The 24,476-nt window shown below is 38.7% G+C and overlaps 1 protein-coding gene across 3 annotated transcripts in view; it reads left to right on the forward strand.

The window, feature by feature from the left end:
- Positions 1-23,030, forward strand: part of SHISA9 (shisa family member 9) — a 1,213,953-nt gene extending 1,190,923 nt beyond the window's left edge. For all 3 annotated transcript variants that reach the window (XM_085632113.1, XM_085632111.1, XM_085632112.1), the window contains one exon: positions 17,345-23,030. In XM_085632113.1, coding sequence (XP_085488239.1) covers positions 17,345-17,709 — 365 coding nt within the window. In that variant the 3' untranslated portion in view covers positions 17,710-23,030. The remainder of the gene's footprint in view (positions 1-17,344) is intronic.
- The last annotated feature ends 1,446 nt before the right edge of the window (positions 23,031-24,476 follow it).

The following is a 24,476-nucleotide window of genomic DNA, read 5'->3' on the forward strand; positions in this document are numbered from 1 at the left end:
GCACCTCATTCGGCCCCACCTATGCAAACCTGTTCATGGGTTGGTGGGAGAAGGAGGCAGCCAAGGCCAAAGGGAATGAAGAATTTGGCCAGAAGATTACAATATGTACTCAATTCATAGATGATTTATTTATTCAGTGGGAAGGAAATTAGGTTGAATTTGATATCTTTTTAGTGAGACTTGACTGCAATGACGTTAACATGCAATTTACTACTACACAGAGCCGACTCCATTGTGACTTCCTAGATGTGGAATTGGATGTGGTCCATAATCAGTTAACAACGAAGATACATAGAAAACTAACTGCCACTAACTCTTTATTGCATGCAGTGTCTATTCAAGTGCTTTTAAGGGGAGCATTCTCTATAGTCAAATGTTTAGGGCTCATCGTACTCCATGAGAAAGGGCAGTAGGATATATGCTGCGCAAAATCATGTATCTCTAGTAAACATCAAGTATTTTTCTTTTCTCAATGAAAGTGCTCCAAGATTATTGTACAATGACCACTCCACGTTGTCAGAAGATGTTGACCTAGGTCCACACACATAAAGCAAAAAAAGAGTCAATATCCTGAGCAACAATCATATAATCAAGCTAAAATCAGTCCACGCAGTAGTCTTCACAATTTCTTCTTTGTATTTTATTCCATATTTTGTTTGCATAGGTCTGTGCTTCAATCTTTATCAACAACCGATAGCCACAGATTGAGCCAACCTGTGTTTCGTCTTTTGAGTATAACCAAAGACTTCATCAAGATGCCTGCAGCGAAATATGTCTGAATATTAACGTAATATCCTATATTAAAAAACAACTTCATAGGGTTCTCAAAGATCAGCACATATCCTAAAAACCGACAGTGTTCCGACGGAGAGTGCTCCGCACGTATCCATGGCGTGTAGAGGGCTAGCAGGAAATGCTCAATGGATGAATCATTCAGTAAAGAGGTGTGCAATATGTTTAAACACTTCAGTGAAAGAGGTTATCCCAGGAACATCCTAGAGGATGCAAAGAGAAGAGCCAGTGAGAAGACAAGAGAGCAGCTAATTTACCCACAGGGCAATAATATCAATAAAACAGGCAATAAGATTAAGATAATTTTCTTGGAATTTATCATGTAACAACCTAGAATCAGATAGCTATTACAAAAGAATTGGCATGTTTTAAAGGAAGACTAACATCTTAAACATTGTATGCAAGTTTCCTCAGATAATATCCAAAAAGGCAAGATCATTGGGAGATGTACTGAGATGTACTAAGAATTGTCTATCTATGAATACCAAAGGCTTTACAAAATACAGCTCTTGTAAAGAATTTAGAAATGGGCTGAACTGCAAGAACTATCAAACCCTTGAGAGTCAAGTGGTGATGATTAAGGACAGGATTTCTTGCATTACAGACCACGTTGTTTATGTCTTAAGATGAAGATGCTATAAACTATATATGGGGAGCACCATTAACAAGCTAAATATCAGAATTCTCCAAAATATGAGGGCATTTATGAATGGTAACAAAACGTACCCCATAGCCTGCCACTTTGAACAATTCCATGAACAATCCCTCGCAACATTTGGGTATTATGGGATTAAGAACGTTCAAGCCCATCCTAGAGGGGGAGATCGACAAAAGGAATTAAAAAGACAGGAATCACGATTAATGATAACATTGGGAACTTAAACTCCTTTGGGCCATAATGCTAATGCTGAACTCCAAGTTCATCTGAGATTGAATTTTGCATTGAACTCTTTTTGCCCTATTAGAAACCTTTTCATGATATGAACTTAACTTATGAATATGGATTGTCTCTGATATGTGAAACGATTGCATAAAATACATAGCAATTTTGATCTGTTTGTTAATTTTCCTGACCGTCTCTTTGTCATCAAATTTGAATAGAGTACTCAGCACACTCTTATATTCAGACCCCATGATAAGCAGGTTAATGCATATTGGATGCATGTGTACATTACATTTTTTTAAGGGAGTCACATTTGGTTAAGATTGAAATATTATGCACTTAGAACTCATATGCACTTTATTTGTCTTAGGAAGTGAGGTAAACCATGGATATGGACATAACATTATAAAATGAATGCAGATTGTGGTATGTGAAGGCATGGCATGTAACAAACATAATTATACCCTCAAAACGTGATAATGGAACAAGAATAATTCAGGAATGCAACTGCACTTTAGGAGGATGAGTTTTTGTATTGTGATATGTTGTTTACATTATGCCTTATGCACTTTGAAAGCACAATGCACTTTATGTTAGGGAGGTGGTATGACCATGAATATGGACATAAAATTATCATATACATGTAGATTGTGATATGTGAAGGCATGGCATGTAACAAACATAATTTTACCCTGAAACCTTGATAATGGAATAATTATAACTCAGGTATGCAATTACACTGTAGAAGGAGGAATTTTTGTGTTGTGATATGTTGTCTACAATATGCACTTTGAAAGCATAATGCACTTTATGATATAGAATTGCTATTTTTCTCTTCTCTTTGTCATTTCTTTCTTTCCCTTTACTGATATAAAGTGCCATGCACTTTAGATTGTTGAAAATGATCATGGGATTTGAACTCAGGCATAATGAGTGATGCACTAAATGGATTATATTGCATGTTTACATGCAACAATTGAAAATTAATAGGTGGGAAATGTTAGTGCTTCCATAGGTGGAGTCTGGAACGCATGATATTTATTGTCTTTTAAAAAAATTGTGTGTAAGCACATGGGAAATGGAATGGAGTGGGACGTGGGTCTATGCTTGTACTTCAGAGACCTTGTTAAAAAAATGAACTGCTATGCACTCGTACCTTGAAAAATGCAGTCTGGAATTCAGTGAGATAATAATGTTCACCTGTTACATGTTTTAATGGTAATAAATTGAAGAATTTGCACAAATTACCTTGTCGCGGATGATTCACACACACAGAGATAGATAGATAGATAGATAGATAGATAGATAGATAGATAGATAGATAGATAGATAGATAGATAGATAGACAGACAGACAGACAGACAGACAGACAGACAGACAGACAGACAGACAGACAGACAGATAGATTGATGGATGTAGGTATACTAGAAGATGAAGGATTGAAGGATAGCAAAAAATAGCAGCCAGCCAAGGCAAACATCTGGATACCAAAGGATACAATAAGTCATTAAGGAATGAAATATCCAAGGAAGAAGTGCCTCAAATAGATGGACTCACCAAAGAACAAAAATATATTTCCACTACAACACTTCAGTTACCGCCTTCCTCAGGTAGTTTGTATATATATAAATATATATATATTCACTTAAAAAACCATAGGTTTCACACATGTTATAGTTAGCTGGACATTTCACTCGTAAAAAACCATTGAAATTCCCACGTTATAGTTAGTTCAGATAACTATAACTCGCGCGACCGCCACTCTATCACAAGGATGATGTCATCAGTGATGTCATGAGTGATGCCACTGACCATGTCATGAGTGATGTAATATGTGACGTCATCAGCAGTGGATTGCGGTCGCGCGAGTTATAGTTATCTGAACTAACTATCACGTGGGAATTTCAATGGTTTTTTACGAGTGAAATGTCCAGCTAACTATAACATGTGTGAAACCTATGGTTTTTTAAGTGAATTTGCAAGGTTTTTTAAATGCTAATTCCTAACTATAACGTGTGTGAAACCTATGGTTTTTTAAGTGAATTTGTAAGGTTTTATAAATGCTAAGTCATGTATGTTTTATTATATTTTTTATATATTTATTTTACAATAAGCTACCTATGTATATAGTTATAGATTGACTGTATCCTGTAATATGGAATGACTCGTTTAAAATGTTTTTTTTTTTTAGGTTTTTCACCGTGCGCGCACCCCGTGATTTTTTTTTTTTTTAATGTTTTTTTCACCCTTCGGGGTCCTTCAGGGACCCCCTGACAAAGGCTAGGGGGTCAGGAACTCTCTACCCTGCCCCCTTTTCACGTTCTCCACCTTTCTTTTTCACTGTCACACACAAAACATACAAATACACGTTATGGTGCGCGCATGGGGCGCGCTTATAGATATTTATGTGCTTTTAAATGCAATTTTCTCAGGAACTACTGAACAGATTGACACCATATATGCAAAAGGCACATGCCTGACCTGAGGACTACCTCTTTGCCAAATTTCAAGTAATTCTGTTCAGCCGTTCGGGCTGTACCTTCGACTAAAGGTCCTATGGGAAAATGCATGGGGAAACGCGTTTTGGGACCCCCTTTTTTTCTCAGCCCCCGCTTGACGAATCACCCCGAGACTTTCAGGGTAGGAGCTGAGCGGAGCGCCCCATTAGTTTTGAAAAATTTGCAAAGATTCGTCAACCGGCGCCAAAGTTATTCAAAATAGAATTTTCAGATTTCCTATGGAAACACGGTCCTAACTATAACTATCTACTGGCGACCGCCAGTAGATAATATATATATATATATATATATATATATATATATATATATATATATGCAAAAAAAATATATATATACATGTACATATATATATATATGTACATGTCACTGACCATGTCATAAATGATGTAATATGTGACATCATCAGCAGTGGATTGCGGGCGCGCGAGATGTAGTTAGTACAACTAACTATATCGGAGGAATTTCAATGGTTTTGTTCGAGTGAGATGTGCAGCTATCTATAACACCCCGAAAACCTATTGTTTTTTCAGTGAATTTCTAAGGTTTTTTAAATGCTAATTCCTAACTATATCAGGCCTGAAACCTATGGTTTTTTCAGTGAATTTCAAAGGTTTTGTAAATGACAATTTTTAATGTATTAATTGTTATACGGATTTTTTTTATACTGATTTACTACATTTTTTAAACTGTTTATTTTTAGATATTTTATTTTTTTAATTACATTATACATTACAATACAAATATACTTTCTCAGAATGAATCACTTTAGTTTAAATACTTTGCAAATAGGTAATAGACTTTTAAGTACAGTAGTTACAGTTGTTGCAATGGGCAACACAATTTCAAACACAAAGCAATATTGAGTTCAATGTGAATTTCTAGTCAAAGGCAATTAGTTACTTTATGGATTACTTTTCTAACCATAGGACTGGATCCTAGATTCAGTCCTTGGACATCTCCTGTAAGCAGTTGAGTAAAAGTGTTTTGGTTACAGTAGTGATTTTTAAGGATTATTATTGTATTTTAAAAGTTTGACACTTTGAAAATATCCAATGTTATCCTATGGCAGAAAATTTACTTAGCAGGTAAGTAGTGTTATCGTTAGTTTTTCTTACTCAGTGGTGGATCCTGGATCCAGCACAGGTGAATCTCCTGTAAGCAGTTGAAAGAATGTGTTTAAGTCATACAGACGATTTTTTAGGAATACTTTTAGTTTGTGAAAATAGACACTTAGAAACTTTTCTGGTGAAAACCCCACAATGGATTCCAATGGAAAGAAATACAAGTTACTAGTAAGTACGCTTAGAATTACTTTTCAGAGTCAGTGCTGGTCTAAAAGATGCAGCACTGGGTTCTCTCCTGATAACAGGTGAGTAAATCAGAATTCGTAGTTCGGCTGATTTTAGAGGAACATTTGTAAGTTTCAAAAATGGACACAGAAAATTTTCTGCTGAAAGCCACACAATGGATTCATATGGAAGGAAATACAAGTTACTGGTAAGTACGCTTAGAATTACTTTTCAGGGTGAGTGCTGGGCTAAAAGATGCAGCACTGGGTTCTCTCCTGATAACAGGTGAGTAAATCAGAATTTGTAATTCGGCTGATTTTAGATGAATGTTTGTACGTTTCAAAAATGGACACTTAGAAACTTTTCTAGTGAAAACCACACAATGGATTCCTATGGAAGGAAATACAAGTTACTGGTAAGTACGCTTAGAATTACTTTTCAGGGTCAGTGCTGGGCTAAAAGATGCAGCCCTGGGTTCTATCCTGATAACAGGTGAGTAAATCGGAATTCGTAGTTCGGCTGATTTTAGAGGAATATTTGTACGTTTCAAAAATGGACACTTAGAAACTTTTCTAGTGAAAACCACACAATGGATTCCTATGGAAGGAAATACAAGTTACTGGTAAGTACGCTTAGAATTACTTTTCAGGGTCAGTGCTGGGCTAAAAGATGCAGCACTGGGTTCTCTCCTGATAACAGGTGAGTATATCGGAATACGTAGTTCGGCTGATTTTAGAGGAATATTTGTACAATGGTGAAGGAAGGGGACGGGGCCTGAGGTGATGTGTGCAAACACGCCCTGTGGCGCGTTTTAAGTTGGGGAATTAATTCCTCTTCAATCCTGTGGTCCCCTGGGGGCCAATTAGCCCACCAGTTACCTCCAGTATGCGCCAGGGAGCTGTGTTGCAGAGAGGTGTTCAGAGGCCATGCCCCTTTTTACAACACTCTGCAACGCAGCTCCGTGGCGCTTACTGGAGGTACCTGGTGGTCTAGTTGGCCCCTAGGGGACCTCTGGATTGAAGAGGAATCAATTCCCAAACTTAAAACGCTCCACAGGGCGTGTTTTCACACATATCACCTCAGGCCCCACCCCCTACCTTCACCACTGTGCAAACGCGCCCCATGGCATGTTGTAAGTTAGGGGATTAAGTCCCCTTGAATCCTGAGGTCCCCTGGCGGCCAAGTAGTCCACCAGGTACCTCCAGTATGCGCCAGGGAGCTGCGTTGCAGAGAGGTGTTCAGAGGCCACGCCCCTTTTTACAACACTCTGCAATGCAGCTCCGTTGCGCTTACTGCAAACAGCAGTGTCCTGGGGGTGGGCACCCCGGGACATTGCAGGAGCCGGTCCTGGGGGGTGGCGGTCCCCAGGGCCTATACAAGGCTCCTGAAGTGGGGCCGCGTGGCCTCCCTCCCACATGTACAAGTTGCTCCGGGGGTGGCAGTCCCCGGGGCTGGGGGGCTGTGAGCCCCCCCCCACCCATGATAACAAAGCCCCAGGGGGTGGCGGTCCCCGGGGCTGCGGGGGCTGTGAGCCCCCCCGCATATCCAATCTTCGAGCCCCAGGGGATGGCGGCCCACGGGATTTGGCCCCCCGGGGGCAAATTACCATATTCAGTGTAGGAGCCCGCGCTGAATTTTTTTTTCTATCGGGAGGATCCGCATATCCAGAGCGCATCCTCCCGTTTTTTTTAAAATAGGTCCTAACTATATCTACCTACTGGCGATATATATATCATGCTCGTTGGGGAGGTGTCCACAAAGTGAGCCGCACTCGAGTGTAAGTAGCTTTCCCCATCAGCTTTATTTGGCATTGGCAACCTCACTTTCTGGAAATTAGGAGCACCTGACACCACCTGGCGCGTTTCGATAAAACATCTTCCTCATAGGCTTAGAGTCAGAAGGCAGCACATAAGTCCTCCAATAACCAAGTTTGGTGTTATCATGTGCCCCAATGGGCTACAAGAGATTTCCACATTGCCTTGTGGGAATTGGAGTCCTTTTTAATCCTGTATGGATGCTGCCTCAATACGTGCTGTATAGAAGCTCTCACATGAGCCCCAGAAGTCGCTCTGCTGGGCAGCACCACCCCGAGAAAAAATGGTTCCTGCAGCCTGTTCCTGAGTCACACAACTGGACACATTTGGCAGTTGGACTTTAATTATTACTCCCAGACAGCCACACAATAGAGAGGGTAGCTGTGCCTGAATGGGCCATCAACAGGCAGGATGGGGGGTGAAACTGGGTACATGCCCATTTGCAACTGAATAGCTTGTGCCTTGCCTTCACACGAAGAACTTGTCACCACTGTATTGTTCATGCAGCCTGCTTGGAGCCAAGTTAATGGAGAAAGGAAACTTCAAGAAAGTCAAAGGTAATTCTCTAGAAACTTAAACTGCTTCAAAGAAGGCACCAGGTATACAAATGGGATTCTCACACCCACTCTTCATTTAACTTTCTGGACCTGTGGAAGGACTTCCAGAAGACTACCTGCTGCTGTGGCCTGTTGTGTACTTCACAAGACTGCTTTGCTGCATCTGGAAGGACTGCTTTGCTTCCTTGAGCTTGTATTGAACTCTCGGAGGCCTGCCCTACTGTTTCTGCTATTGAACCCAGGACTACCTGAGTGCCTCCAAGGGCTAATTGGCTTGCATCTTGATCAAAGCCTCAGGGACAAAAAAGACTGAAACTATCCTAAATCTGTACCTGAATTCAGCCTGAGTCCTAATCCCCCAAGTGGCATCCCTCTAGTCCTAAACACTTGATGGTGGTGGTAAAAGTGCCCAGAGAGTTAAACTCTGAAACATGGTACTTAGGGAACGTTTATCTAAAAACTTCTCTGAGAACCAAGAGAAGGCCTGGATCAACCTGCCAATCTGTCCACCCAAGGTGCATCACTGGTTTACCTGAGTTTGCAGCAGCTCCCACTACATTCTTCTCCACACCTTCAAATCCTGTTCAGCTGTTCTTCACCCCAGGGGTATTCGGCCTGCTCGCGATCTCATCTGCTACAGTCTCCATCTTCTTCAAACTGGAGATTTTTGACTTTAAAAAAAAGTGACTAAGTACAAATGAAGAAATGTTCACTGTGAATTCGTACAGCGGCTCCCCGAAGATGACACTCCCTCATCGGACATCGCCTCCAGCCTTGCTCCTCTTGACATTACCTTCTCAGAACATTTTTCCTTGAAATTTCTTCTAAGTACGAAGGGAAGCACCAACCGGGTCCAATCTACTTTTTGTATCCGAAACATGCTCCATCTCCGTCGGCCATTTTTTCGACTTTGACCCAGTCTTGCGCGACTAGATATCCGCGGCTGATACTTTGATTTTTTAGGTACTAGTTTTTATCTTAAACTTAAAAAATATCATGACTCCGGTTCTACTGATTGGATTTTTGTCATTTTGGCGTCAAATCATTTTTTCAAGTTCACTCTATTTTTTCTACTGGTGTGTTTTTTTTTATTGTGTTATGCTTTCACTTCATTACTCTTTGTGTGCTGTATAAATTCTTTAAACATTGCCTCTAAGTTAAGCCTGGCTAATTTTGTGCTGAGCTACCAGAGGGTTATGCACAGTTTAATTTAGTGAATATTGTGGTTCACCCTGACAAGGGTTGTGCCCGTTGTTCGAACAGGGATCAACCCCCCATTCAACCAGTAACCCAATTATTCACGGTGTTTGGAGGAAAATATAGAGTTTAAAATATCGGGAGACAAAATATTGGAAATTAAACTTTGTGACACACAAATATCGTGATGCGCAAATATCATAGGGAAGAATATTGTTTTTTGAGGCGAGTAATATTGTTTTAAATAGGATTCATGCTTTTAATATACTTTTCACTCAGATAGTGTTTAAAAACAGTCTTTGTAAATTATTTTAATGTGCATTTGATGTCATCAATTGTTTTTAAGCTATAGCTTGTTATTTTAAGTGATTTAGATTTTTTTTAATTACATTTTTTAATAGTGTTTACAGTGTCCTAGGGGCTTTTTGGTTTTATTGTGGGAGAGGGTGGGAACTTAATTAGGTAATAATTAATAATTATGTAATAAATTGTATTAAATTATATGATTGATATTTATTATGTAGATTATGTAATACTCATTTATTTTCCTTATATGCTATTTGTGGGCTGTTAGGTTTATAGGGATATGGGGGAAGCGATTGTTTATTAAATATTTAATTGGTTTTAAATTATGTTATTTACGGAATACTTATAATTTTTGCATCTAAATTAGTTGTGAAATGCTAGGTGTGTAGAGATATAGGGTGGTAAGTTAATTAAGTAATAATTTGCTAACTATTAAATATTATTTGTAAATTAATTTTTCTAATTGAATATTAAATATGTAAATTGTGGAATACTTATTTACTTTCATTTTATCCTAATTGTGGGATGTAAGATGCTAGGTTTATAGGGGTATAGGATAGGAAGGTAATTAGGTAAGAATTATTTAACAATTAATTGTTGATATTTAATTTATTTTAAATATGAAAGTTATGGAATAGTTATTTTTTAGTTATGTCTTAGGTGTGAACTGGTAGGGTAGTAGGGGCATAGGGTGGGAAGTAAATTAATACTTAGGTAACAATTATTTATTAATTGATAATACATTTTTTATGAATAGAAATTATGCAAATGTATTGATTGCTTTTAGTTTTTTATACACACACCTACATATTTTATGTTAATTAATATTTGTTATATGAAGAATTCAATATGTTTTCTACAAACATGGGTTATTCATATATGTAATGTATTTGCAGGAAAATACTCTCCTACTCTTGCTTTGACTGTTGTAGGAATAGATAAATTAATCTCTTTGCAGTTCAACAGTTTTCCTATTGTGGCGCTGTTTGGATTGGAAATAGTAAATGTCTCCCCTCCAAAAGCCAACTCTTTCCCTACTATTGCACAGTCTGGAGTGAGAATAGTAAATTTGACCCCTCCAAAGTTCTACACTTTCCCTAATGTTATACTGACTGGAGTGGGGATAGTCAATGTTGTTCCTCTGTAATCCAATGCTTCTCCTACTGTTGATTAGAGTGAAGTAGGAATAGTAAATTTAACCCCTCCACAGTCCAATACTCTCCATACTGTTGCATTGACCGGAGTAGGAATAAAAAATGTAACGTCTCCGAAGTCCAACCTTTCCTTATTATTACTGTGACTGTAGTAGGAATAGTAAATCTGACCTCCCAAAATCCAACACTGTTGCATAAACTAGAGTGGGGATTGTATATTTACTGCCAGATTTTGATGTCAGTAGGAAGGGAGGCTTTCCAACTGACATCAACAGTTTCAATTCCGACCGCAAATCTAGGCGGTCTGAATTGAAACTGCTTGATCATTTTGGCTGGCTACTGACGGGCTCGAGGAGTCCGTCGGCCAATCGAAACCGACACATAATCGCTATACAAAGGTGTTGCAGGCACCTGGAGGGGCCTGCAATGCAGTGCAGGAATTAACAGGATCTCCCATTTCTCTATGGGATGTTGTGCTGTCGCCGGTTTAATGGGAGTAGGCAACCTCACCATGTGCGGTCGCATTGTAATACTGTGGTCGGGACCGCTGACCGTAACATGATACAAATATTTAGGTTACATTATATTAGTTCATATTATTTTTTTATTATTTTAAACATATTACTATGCATATATATAGTAATAAATTGAAAATAACAAAAATAATGTAAAATAATATTTGTAATAGATATATATATATATATAAATTCATAGAATTGCATTTTAAATATTAACAAATTTACATAATGTACATCAAATATTGTTAATAATTGTTTTACTACATATATAAGTATATATTTATAAATAGTATTAAATATTATTGGAATATATTTAATGTACAATATATTACGTTTATGTATTCAAATAATTAATGTTTACTACTTTAAACTCTATATGAAAAAAATCAATATTTTTACAATTTTGGGGCAATATTAGCATAAACGATATATTTTTTTCAATATGCTTGTACTCACTATTATAAATATAGGAGCAAGCTATTGTGGTAAAAGATATTTTTGACACAATATTTTTGTCAACAGCATTTTTTACCACGCTATTGTGGAAACCTTTTATTAAAAATCAAAAAATAAATTGTAGGGGTTTATTATTGTTTTATATTAAACTTATGCCCGTATAAATGTTTATTTTTTATTTTGCAATTAAAAAGGACAATGGAAAATTGTCTTTTATATGCTTTCTGTCTCTTCTCTATTTGTGCCCTGAAGTTATTGAAGAGAATGACAGTGACAGAATGAAGATTTGAGCTTCCCTTTCTTATTTGTCATTCTAGTAGGAGTAATACTAGTGTACCAATATAAAAAAGAATGTGAGCCAGGGCCGGCTTTAGGGCAGTGCGACACGTGCGGTCGCACTGGGCGCTGACCTGGGAGGGGGTGCTGACCTCAGGGGGGGACACTGTGTTTAGCAAATAACTTGTGACTGAAGAGATGAGGGGCACTTTTGCCCGGTGGTAGTTAGAGAATCCGAGGAGGCGATCATAGGGTGCGGGGATACCCAAAATGATTGTCGCACAAGGCACCACCAGCTCTGAAGCCGGCCCTGAATGAGACTTGATATACACAATAAGGATAATATCAGACTCTACTGTATATTATGAATAAGAAGGCAGGTAAAGTAGGCACAATTTTTTTAAATCAAATATATAAGGATAAAATACACGCCAGTTTAGGTGAGGGCTTACAGGCTTTGTAATAAATCGGTTTTAATATACATTTTATTTGATTTGGTAGATCTATTGTGAGATGCCATTTCTGAAAATCTTGATTATGATAAATGTTCGACGTTTGAAGATTACACAGTTATACTTCACTCAATATGAGCTTCGTGCAGGTATTTTCTTTTGTATAATTTAGCCAAGAAGAAAACGCTAGTCACTCATTGGCCAATAATGTTTCCCCGTTCAACAACACAGTTCGTTAATGCTCCTCGAAAGCAAATGACGTTGATTGGACAAGCTAACTCTATTTTTGGCTCTTTACTATATTAAAATAAATGAGCCTCTGGCTGCCCTTAAAAAAGTGTTACATTAGTACTACCTGAGAAACAAGACATGTCCTCCTCCAGGGGTGGAGCTTACTGCGTTGATCATTCTGAATGAGTTGCAGAATTAGTTCACTGCACTTGAGATGTTAATACCACTGGCTGTGGCGATTGCTCGTCCGCTAGGTTCTCCTTAGAGTGTAAATCATTGAGTGTGCATAGAACAGGAAACAGGAAGTGGAAAGTGTGCGTGTAGAATGTCAGAAAATAAAACCCCGCTATGAAAATCTCTTTCTTCAGGACTTCTACTCCTGGACTAGAACTTACATTTATTTTTGAGCCAACAGATCGGAAGCCTTTGCGAGGAAATCGGGAACATGATTCATGTGATTTAAATAGAAGGTGAAAATAGGTCAGTGCCTTCCGCCTATGCTGGTGCCATTTACTGAAATGTGTTACCCACACACTGAGAGGTGTGCAGAGCCATTTTAAGTACTTCAGTGACATCTTTCTTTCATGTGACATGCCAACAGGCTGTGGAAACAAAGTATTTCATTGGTATTATTACTGTTTGAACTGACGTGATGTGCTTCCTTGAATAAACTTTTAAAGGAATTTTAAAATCCCATGATGTGCCAGAGGAATATACTAACAAATAAATTATTGGTGCCCTTGGAAACATTGTACTACTATGTAATAAAAGAATAAATGCCACACATGAAACATCATGGCACATCCGAGAGTGAATGCAAATATTTCAACCCCAAAGAAAGTGTACATTGATTTTTGCCTTCATGCACTATAAGAAGCATACCTGTGCATATATGTACGTGCATGCATTCCCAGCTTTTCAACTGGATTTCCGTTGCTAGGATATTTACAAACTCGACATGAGTATGTTGACAAAAACACCATGCTGAAACGATAGGTAGATTTAAAACTTTCAGTATATAATGAGAATACAGAGCACAGCGTTTGTTATTTGACATTAATCAGCACATATAATATAATTTTCCTTGAAGGGAATTTCTCAGAATTGATGAAAGTCTAATTCTGGGTAAACAGAGAAATAATATCAAGAGGCAGAACGGATAAGTTGTGAAAAGAATGACTACAAAACAAAAGTTTCAGAAGCTTTTATTGACACACGTGCTGGCACTAAACTGGACACTAGCTGACATGCAGCAAAAAGTCAAAGTTACCCTCATACCTTGTCATATGCTGATCCAGTTCTAGACTGGAATGAGGTGTTCAAAGAAGGTGTTTGGCCTTTGGCTCTTCTCAGTGTAAGGTCTCTAACATCTCACTTAATTGTGTGGTAGTTTCTCTTTTTACCACTCCCTATGGCACTGTTTTCCTATTTTTTTCTCCTCCTGCTTTCTCCATGTGTGAATTTCCCTTGCTCATATAGACAATGAATCACATGGTAGCACTTACCTTCAGTGCTAAGTGTGCACTGCTAGAGTGGGCACTCTTTGACTTCAACACAGCAGTTGATATAATTGGTCAAACATGTGGAGGAAGTTGTTGAGTTGGAGTGCGCCAATCTGGCTAATGCATCTGAAAGTTTACTTATATGTGAATGTAGGAAACTGTGTTATTGGTTGGGGTGGGGGGTGAAAGCTCCACTAAGGCAACAACCACTATTCTTGCCAGGGTGAACCCCAAGAGTCACTAAATTAATGTGTGCATAACCCTTTGGTAGCTTGGCACAAATCAGTTAGGCATACCTAAGAGGCAAAATGTAAGGGCAATAATGCAGCACACAAACAGTAATAAAGTGAAAACACAACACAAATAAATTTCAATAAATTAAATAATAACAGAGTGACAAAAACCTAATCAGTAGAGGTGAAGATACACAATTTCAGGGTCATCGATGGAGATTTCAAATTGGCGGTCACCGTGCACTTAAATTGTTGTAGCGCCGATTACAGATCTGGCATTTCCAATCATCACTGGTGGTCGCTGAAGCGCGAAGAGCAGGTCATACAGTAGCTTTGCATTGGCATTTCTTGCTGGTAGAGTGTCAGCACTATGGGTTCCATTTGCAATTGCAAAGAGCCCAAAATGTTAGGATTTAATCTTTTCTTTTGAGGAGCTTAAACTGATGCCAGCCAAGGGTCCAGGATAGTGGTGCACCTCTTGGGGATTAGGAACTCACTCCAGTTCTCAAGTAGCAGGGTGGTTCTCTGGCAGCAAGGGAAAGTGGCTCTGGAAGTCTAATATTTATACCTGGTGTCAGCCTTTGGGTGTGGGGGAGTATCTGTGCTACCCTCACATCTGGTTCTCGAAAGTTCTTTCCTTCCACTTTCAAGGCTCCAGCCTGTCTAGGGGTGACAAAAGGCAGGTAGACATGGTGTTAGATTTTTTTGTGTGTGATGGAGTCATAGCCCTTTGAAGTGTGGGTAAGGCTGGGTAGAGTTCCTCCCCTAGTCATCCTGGCAGGTTGGCCCATCCTGTTCACTCCGAAGCCCCCTTTGTATCACTGTCTTGAAGGAGTTCATAAACCCCAACAGCAGACCCATTCACAGTCATGAAATCCAGGACTTTAGCAGAAGGCACAAATGAATTGGATAACAAAATGCTAACTTTTTAAAAGTGGCAATTCCAGAATTGTAACTTAAAATCTGACTTCACCATTAATTAGTGTTTGAAATTACAATTCATTTGATTGTAAATGGCACATTTATATCTGCTCCCAATCCATTGTTAGTACTTATTAAATGCAATAAGGTAACCCAGTGTTAGTTGATGGGATAGATAGAAAGTACGACAGTGAAAAACTACGTTAGGAGTTTTTCATTGCCATAAAAAATAAGACTCAAATCCTCATTACAGATAATATGCACCCTTCCCTTTGGGTGGTTAGGGCCAACCTTAGGGGTGACTTAGAAGTATTAAAAAGGAAGGTTTGGGCCTGAAGAAATGGCAGTTTGACAACTGCACTATAGGCTGCACTGTTAGGCCTGAGACATGTTTTAAATGCCTACCTCAACGGGTGGCACAATGAGTGCTGGGACCCATGCTCACTGTGTCACTGGAACCAAGATGTATCCACCTGATTAGCACATAACTAGGGCAAAACCGGTCCTGGGTTGCTTGTGTTCCGGTTCAGAAAGGACCTAGCTAGTAGTTCGGGCTGGACTGTTGCCATGAGAAACAAGGTGGAGACTGATTTGCATATGGCTGGGTACAATCTGAGGTGGCATGCGAGGAAAAGAACGATGGTTTTGAGTGCAACCCTAAGCGTTTTGCCAGTGGTTCTACTTATTGCAAGCATCCTCCCATCAACTTTTGTGTGTTTCATCCTAAGTGGCATGGGTATGCTCAGACATGAGACTCATGCTCACTGTGTCACTGGAACCAAGTTATACCCAACGGACGAGCCCATAACTAGGGCAAAACTGGTCCTGGGTTGCGTGTGTTCCGGTTCAAGGAGGACCTGGCTCGGCAGTTAGGGCTGGACTGTTCCCATGAGGAACAGGGTGAAGACATATTTTCATATGGCTGGGTACAAACTGAGGTGGCATAGTGACCAAAAGAATGATGGATTGGAGTGCTTGCCAGTGGTTAGACTTATTGCAAGTAGCCTCCCATTACCTTTTATTTGTTTCATTCGCAGGCCCACTATTAGCATTTATTCTACAGGCCCTGGGTACATGTACAATGGACTAAAAAGTAAATTAAATGTGCCAATTAGGTGTAGGCCAATTTTACCATGTTTGAGTTGACACTTCAGCACTGGTTTGCAGTGGTAAAGAGCACAGAGTCCTTATGGCCAACAAAAATGGGTTCAGCAAATGAAGGGAGTCAGGGCAAAATGGTTGAGGTCACCATGCAGAGAGGCCCTTGTCCAATAGTGACAATGGTAGATGACTAGACATTTTCCCTTAACTAGACATTCCTGAGTGTTCTGTGACATATCTGCAAGGGAATTGAGTTTTTTACTCACACTTTGATAATTTCAGGACGTTCTGAGTAGGAAATTATTCTAGGGCACTTGCTGCACAAGTTACACCACTTTTCATTCCCCTGGGACTCTAATTTTCAGAAATGCCCAGAGATGGTAGGTTTTCCTGGGTTCCTGCTGACCACAGACTCAAATCCTACAGCCCACCTCTTTGACGTTGAGGACATTGTGTTTTTCAGGCAATGTTTTGGTGTTGTTAGGGAAATCCCAATTTTTCTAAAATGTCTACAACTTCAACTCTGCACTTCAAAAGAAGCCAAGCATCTAAGAAATGCTTCTTAGAACTGACCAAAACACCAAGGTGATGGATGTTTTCAAGATGGCATGGTATCTTAAAGGGCATTGTTCCTCATGGCATTCTTAGGCAATGTATTCCTTCTGTACTACAAGGGTTCCAACGTTAGTCCTCACAGTTTTTTAGAATGGACACTTCCGTAAGATTACTTCAAAGGTATTTATTTATTTTTATAAGTTATTTGTAACAAGGCTTGCAGGTGTGATAGTAGTTCTGTCATTTCACACAATCACTAGATTAGGGTAGACTATAGGGCATCTGTTTGTACTTCTTTCTTCAAGGGTATTTCCAGGAAAACTACCTTGAATAACTGTGTCAAACCTGTGGTTCGATTTAACAAATTTCACATAAAGGGTGTGTGTATAAATTTAAACAAAGATATTGAAGTTGATTGCAATTTATTTAATAGCTTACATGAAATTGCATTGTACTAAAGCAATGTTTACAATATTGTTTTCGCCTACAAACTGTGTCATGATGTTGATTTGGAGAACGAAACATTAGTATAAATGTCCTTTTTCTCTTTTATTAATATAAAATTGTTGTTTTTGTCATTCTTGGCAGCTGAAAAGGGCAATGAGGACTTCTACTCCAAACGCAGACACCTTGCGGAACTGGCAGCCAAAGGAAGTCTTCCTCTCCACCCAGTCCGGGTAGAACAAGACAGATCTTATAGTCCTGACACTGGAACCCTGAAACAAAATGGCCAGAAGCCTAAAATAACCAACCCACACAGTCATCCTCTGGCGTACAGCAGTGATTTGAAAAGCTGGGAGCACAATGAGCACTCCCTCCGACGACAGGCCTATGCAAATAAGAAGCACTGCCCACCAGAGCCGTCAAGTGATCAAATGCCCGCGCGGAATCAACATTTCTTGCCCCCCCAGCCGTATTTTGTAACTAACAGCAAGACAGAGGTGACAGTCTGAAGAAAGAGAGAGAGAATCCACTATCCCTTCACAACACAAAAGGTATCAAAGAGCAAACACGAACAAAACAAAACTTCCACTGATGTACACCTGGTATGCAGTTAATTGGAAGTTGGACTGAGTTGGTAGCATTCAGCAATACACTGAAGGTTTAATTTAGGGACTCTCTTTATATTTCACACTGAAAGAAAACCCTGGTGACTATTTTTTGTACTAAAAATAAATTTGGTGAAAAAGAAGTAGCACAATCATGGAGAGTATCGAAATTTGCCAACTGCGTTCGTGACTCTGTCCCTAGTAGGGGGAAGGACTAGATACTTTGTAAGTACATTTCTCTGGTCAGTATTTTTGTAAAAAAAAAAAAAGAGGATTATATGAATTCATGCCACTTTTTCCTGTGAGAAGTCCATGGCAGATATCTTGGTTTGTTCCCTGACAATCATTCCTCTTGTTACCATCACGTCAGGAGGCAGCAGAACAAGTCAATTCCTTTTGAATCCTATGAAGACTGTTACAGAAAAAGGAACTTGGATCTTTCAAGCTTGTAAAATGTTCAGAGACTCGCAGTAAAGGCAAACTTTTATAAACAATGTTTCTAAACCTCTCAAAGAAGACATGTCAAATGAATGGGACACTGGGGGAAGGCAGTTTCATGTGATCTCTCCCTTCCTTTCAGAACATCTGTTTTTTATGCAGGCATTTATATAAAAAGCTCACAACAATCTGTCATGGCTTTTATTCAGTAAATGTTTCACATAACTTCAGCTGCTTTGGTCTGGAAATCCAAAATGTGGGCGGTGCCTTTAATGTGTTTCTATTGTTCAATGACAGTCTTGTTTTAAAAGTAAAACCTGTGCTCCTATAGCTTACTTCATAAACTTTTATTAGTGAATGAGGATTTTTATATGGCACAACATACTTTCTCGGAACCGTACGACTCTGAATGGATGCAACGTTACATATGTTCATGTGTTCATTGATGATATTTGTGGTAAAACCATACGCTTCTCCTCGAGGGCAGGAGTTGTGCCTGCAAAGGTACCTCTTCATGTCTAGCTTGTGTTGTGGTAAACTCGAAAAGCCGCAAAAACAAGGAAGACTTGTAATGAATGGCGCTGGGGTGATCAAGTCTGGCTGGAGAAAAGGAATAAATGGAGAGAGGAGTTGAGGCCAAGATAGAGGGAAGCTCAAGTGTGGAATATTAAGGCCTTCTTCGATAGTACATACCAGTCGGGGACTCAAGAACTGCCACTGGACAAATCACACACTTTCTTTAAAATATTTGAACATCGTCAATGGAATGGCACACATATTGTTAGGGCTGTTGTGAGAATAGAAAGTTACTTTATACCTGATGGCTATTTGTATATCTTTTCAATAAAGGGCGTCCAATAGAGAACACGTCAGTTGACAATGTCTAAAGTTTTAATGTTTGCACTGATGTCCTACAGATAGTCTTGTACAATGAAAGTATTCATGATTCCACAAGCCCTTTACTTGAGAGCCGTGCTCGAAGGACTTTAAGCATGAAGGAGAAAGTAGATTCAGAATGTGGAGGTGCACACAAATCAGAAAAGAGGAGAGTTAGCTTACTAGCTTAAAATTTTAAAGTGCTTTAGGCCGATGTGTGGGACCAACCTAAAGACCACAAGTGAAAATCCCAGCCTGGTGACTCAAATTTTCATCCCTTTTTTAAAATTGATCACATTAGCACCATCAAGATGGGTGATAATAACACATATTTAGCAACAAGAGACCAATCCACTTGTAGTGTACTTTATAGGAGTGGTCACTTTTAGAACTGCCATTTTTTATTTGGGATGCCACTATGGCATGGTAAAGGGCTTAATACTAGACAAGTGTATTTTTTTATATACGTTGAAACCTTCAAAAAGTTAAAAAAGAAATGTACAATCCACAACGATCCGAACAAGGCGCAGTGACTCTGATTCCATGTTAAAAGTTGGCCTTCATCTGATTTCATCTCAAACGTGACCACTGTGACCTGCCCTAGATATAGAAACAGCTTCAATTATTATATCACTGTTTCATCCCAAAGTTGAGGCTACTTTATACAGATACGATTCCAGTTGGTGGATAGTTATATCTTCTGTGGCTGTGGCTTGGGCCTGCAAGTATCAAACCAGATGAAAAACTTTTATTATCAGTTCATCTGTTTAAATCCATGGAGTATCTATTGCAGCTTTGCCCTACTGAGATAGTGCTCAATCACAATATTAGTTGTAGAAAGTGTATGAGATGTGTTCACCTTGCAACATCCCCTGCAGTCTGGCAGTGTAAGGTTGGTGGTCACTAGACTGCAACATGCATTATGTTGGTAGACTGGACTATTGCTTCAGTCCACGTGCTACCTGTCTCATAGTTGCTGAACCAGTTGGCCCCTCACCAAAATTAATATGCACTAACCCACCTCCCCCACCAAAATGTGTCTTTTTCGACTTACAAATTATTACCTAGCATAGGATGTTATGCATTTGGACTTGCAGGTGTTATTTTGCAAATGGTCCCTTTTGTTAAGCAAGCTGTCTTGTAAACGTTCTCTTACCTAAAGGTATTTTTATGATAACATCTGTTTTTTTATTCCTAGACTCTAACTTAAGTACTTTCCACGAAACTTCCACGTGTTCTGTTATAGCGTACCACAAGTAAAAGAAAACAAATCCTAATATTTTATCTTTACCATTATTGCAATTAAGTGTTCCTAAGATTTCTACGTGTATCAACTCATTAATATTATTAGTCACTCCCCCCTTTTGTAATTTGAGGGAAATTGCTGTACTTCAGATGTGTGCACTGAGTAAGGTTTACAAAAGCCTGCTGTTACTCTTGTTCCTAACTGGAAACACCTTAACCTCTACAAATTGAGAAACCTGTTCAATGCTGCAACTGAATTATCATATGTTTTGGGTCTGTTGTTAGTTATTACAACATAAGTATTTCTAACTAAAAAAGGCGAGCAAATATAAGAATCGTTCAAAAGTGGCGTGGCTCCTGAATAGTGAGTCCAGGATGTCGTGAGGCACTAATATTGTGGACAGAATATCAAACAATAACATTTCTCAAGGGAAGGATGTATAAATGTTCTATACTTAACTCCACATATTTGTACCGTGAAAATATATGTATTGGCAAGGTACATAGAGGTGGAGTTAATTATAATCATGTTATACCTCCCCCTTTGCACTTAGCTTTTGATATTGTGTCACTCAATATTCTGTCCAGGATGTTAGCATGTCAGGATATTCTTGCACTCGAAATTCAAGGGTATCCCAGGTAGCCAAGTGTGCTGATTTTAGTACATATCCCTAATAATATTAAAAGTGTTTTAATGACATGATGTTAAAGTAATGTAATATATTAGGTATGAATTCATGTGGCACATGAAATAGAGCGCACCATTTTAAGAATGCCAAGTTATGCTCTTAGGTTATAAGTTATAGAAGAATTTTGACTCAGTCTGTTTCTTGTGGACATCTTTTGACCGTATTTCACATCAGCTGGTCCTGTGATGTTCCCCTCCCTGACAATAGACACTAGAAACCTGTTTTTTTACTCTTTGGCCTAATTATACTAGGATTTCCTGTACTATATGACACAGTTTTTATCAAAACTTCAACCAATAAGCAAATAAATAAAATTATATCTTGATTTGTAGAGGGTCACTAGCACTTTTATTGAGGACTTCTCTGGTAACTACTGTAGTATCACAAAATGCCCTTGGTTTTCGGAGCAGAGCTTGGCCCTTCCTTTGCTCTTGGAAGGGATGCTAAAGTGGGAGGATCTGATATGGGACAGTATAGGTGCGCTCAAACTAGAAGCAGCTGAGTGGGTGGGGCTCTCCATCCTGCAGGCGATGACCATGATGCTATCCGTAGATTTTTCCACGCAGTCGCCTAATCCTGTACCAGAAATTGCAAAATCAAAACCCACATAAACATGTGAAGGTTGATTGCCCACTTTATTTTTGGGGGCACATTAGGCAGACTCTACAACCACAAATCTGCATTTTTTCGTCCACGGCCTTGTTTTTAACCAAAGATGTGATTTTCCTGACCAAAATTAGACAGACCGGGTATGGTTCGTTCCATGCCATCAGTTCTATATTAGTCAGATCAACATGCACCATTGGCTTGATAGGAGAGTTAGATCCATGGACACTACCCAGAATTGAAGGTCACAACTGGCAACAACATGGAGCTCTAGAGTTGCATGAAGCAGCATTTGAAATTAAGTGCACATTCTTTAATCTGTTAAAATGTGTTTGAGGACAGCTCAGCACTATAACTAAAACAAAACATGTATCTGAGTATGGCCTTCCCAAACAGTAACTCATGTGCACTGCTACAGAATTTCACGTAGCTTTGAGAATATACATCTTGGGTATGAGATTTGAAACTATGTAATTAGGTGATTGCTGCATAAAACAAACTTTGGGCCACTTAAGATTGATTTGTGAAAATAGTCATAGATCTTTGAGTCTGTAAGATGTCTCTTGTTTCTGCTGCAAGGAACAAGAGCATGTGTATTTCTTGAACAATGTGGACATGGTATTCTCAAATGTAAAGAGTCTGATTCACAAAAGCGTTTATGAGTACATAAAGTAGTAATCCTGAAGTACTACTCCACATACTCTTAAATACACTGTTTAACTGGCTCCAAAATGTCTAAAATAAAAATGGGACTATTCAGGGATTATATCAAATCCAACTAGTACAAGTAGAAAAGAATGTGTCCTCTTTGTACTTTTACTGAAAGGGGGGTTGGACAGTTTTGAGGGCTGATTACTCATCTTTGCTTTTGTGAACCAGTCCCCCACAGTACATCACTAAACTATTCTTACATTGAATACTCCATGTTATTTGATGTTGGTTACTATTTCTCCAAAATAGAGGCAACGTATTAGAACCATGGCTTGCAGATGTCACACCGGTTGGAAAAGTAATCATAAAGTGTATTCATGTTACCTCTGTTAGCATCACAGCTGGTTGTTTGACTTAATTTGACCTTTTCTGAAATGTTTCTAGGAAGCATATATTTCCTAATGCTCTGCTAAACCGTTCAGCTCTAAGCAGGTTTCATGGGAACCTGGGCTTACTTTATGTGAAATACTTTAGTAAATGTATGTTCTGTAAGTAAACCTGTGTTTCTCCTTGTTAACAACTACAGAGGGTCTGATTCCAATACTACTTCCTTCTACAATACAGTTTTTATTTCTGTTTGGTTTTTTTAAAGAATGTTTCTTTGTAATCCTATGTATTCACTATATTATATATGAATTTCTTACCTGGCAATAAAACCGAATCTATGTTAATCCTGCGATTCTAGTTTATTGATGAGGATTTGCATATGTAGATATAAAATAAACGGTGTCCTATAGTTTGTTTCAGTCCTCTAAACAGCCACCCCCAAAAGATGCTGTGGTTCAGGAACACATAGAATGTTTTTGCAAAGGACACATTCACACCATGAAGCATCCTTTTTTCCCTAAGATTTTTTAATGCCATCATAAAATAATTGACAATGTGTTCAATATTATATGATATTTACTGATAATTATTCAGCGACAATCCCGAAATACTGATCATTGTTAGTTCAGTAATTTAAAATTGCCTTTTCTTTATTTTTCCCTCTGTGCTATCAGGTGAAAAATGAAGAGCATCGTGATGATGAGTAACACATATATATTTTGTCATCCAATGCAAGTACTTTTTTTTATCAACCTCCAAAAAATGAAATGATAGTTTGAGGATTCGAACTTTCAAACTTCAGCCAAAAAAAACATACCTCTAGAGTGAATGCATTAGTCCATTGCGCCACCAGCTCTACCTTGTAAAATGCAACTTTAAAATGATATGATGTAAGTTGGACCAAGAAACCCTAGTGAGAGGTCAAGTCAAATCTTATTTCAGTTTTCAGAGTAACCATAAAAGTACATCACAAAAAAGTAGACACTATATGAAAACATCTCAGGACGGAACAATGCATGAAAGGAAAAAGAAACCTCACAGACAGAAACGTACTAATGCAACAAAAATCAGAGCATAGGAGGGTCATCAATATATCACAAAAGAAAAATGTTCAGTCGTCCCACTTTTTGGGTTTCCCATTACCAGTAATGAAACGATTGAGTAAAGTGCCAAAAATGAAAAGGGAAACAATACTCACAGGATGATAATAGATGCAATAATGAAAGGGTCTAAAATGAGATAATTTATTTTAAGGTTAAATAGACCACCGTGATTAAAACAGCATTAAATTCCTTCTTTTGACCACACACTTTAAAAAACAACATACGTTAATATAATTAGACAGGGAATCAACAGTTACAAATATTTCAAGACCATCTCTGAGCTTCTAATGACCTGTTTCCTAATAATTGGAAGTAAAAACCGTTTACTAAAATCAAGATAAAATTTACAGATAAAAATAAAACGAAGCTGACTCTGGGGTGAGGATTTATTGCATAGGCACAGCAAGATTTTAGAAGGGTTGGACTGGCCCAAAGTAAAGCCCAAGTGACATCGGACAAAGCCCAGTCTAAAGTGTGTTAGTGACATTCTATCCCACGAGTGGTCATCCACTCCCTCCAAGTATGGTTCTTGACCAGGCGTGCTGCATAGGGAGGCATACTCCCTAACAGAAGTGTTGGTAAACTCATGGGCCTCTCTGAAATTATGTTTATTCTGCCTGAAAGAGATTTTTCCCCGAGCCATATCATGTTCAGTCAGGGTCCCAGGCTTGTGAAA

The sequence above is a fragment of the Triturus cristatus genome, chromosome 10 (genome assembly GCF_964204655.1).
Source record: "Triturus cristatus chromosome 10, aTriCri1.1, whole genome shotgun sequence".
NCBI lineage: Eukaryota > Metazoa > Chordata > Amphibia > Caudata > Salamandridae > Triturus > Triturus cristatus.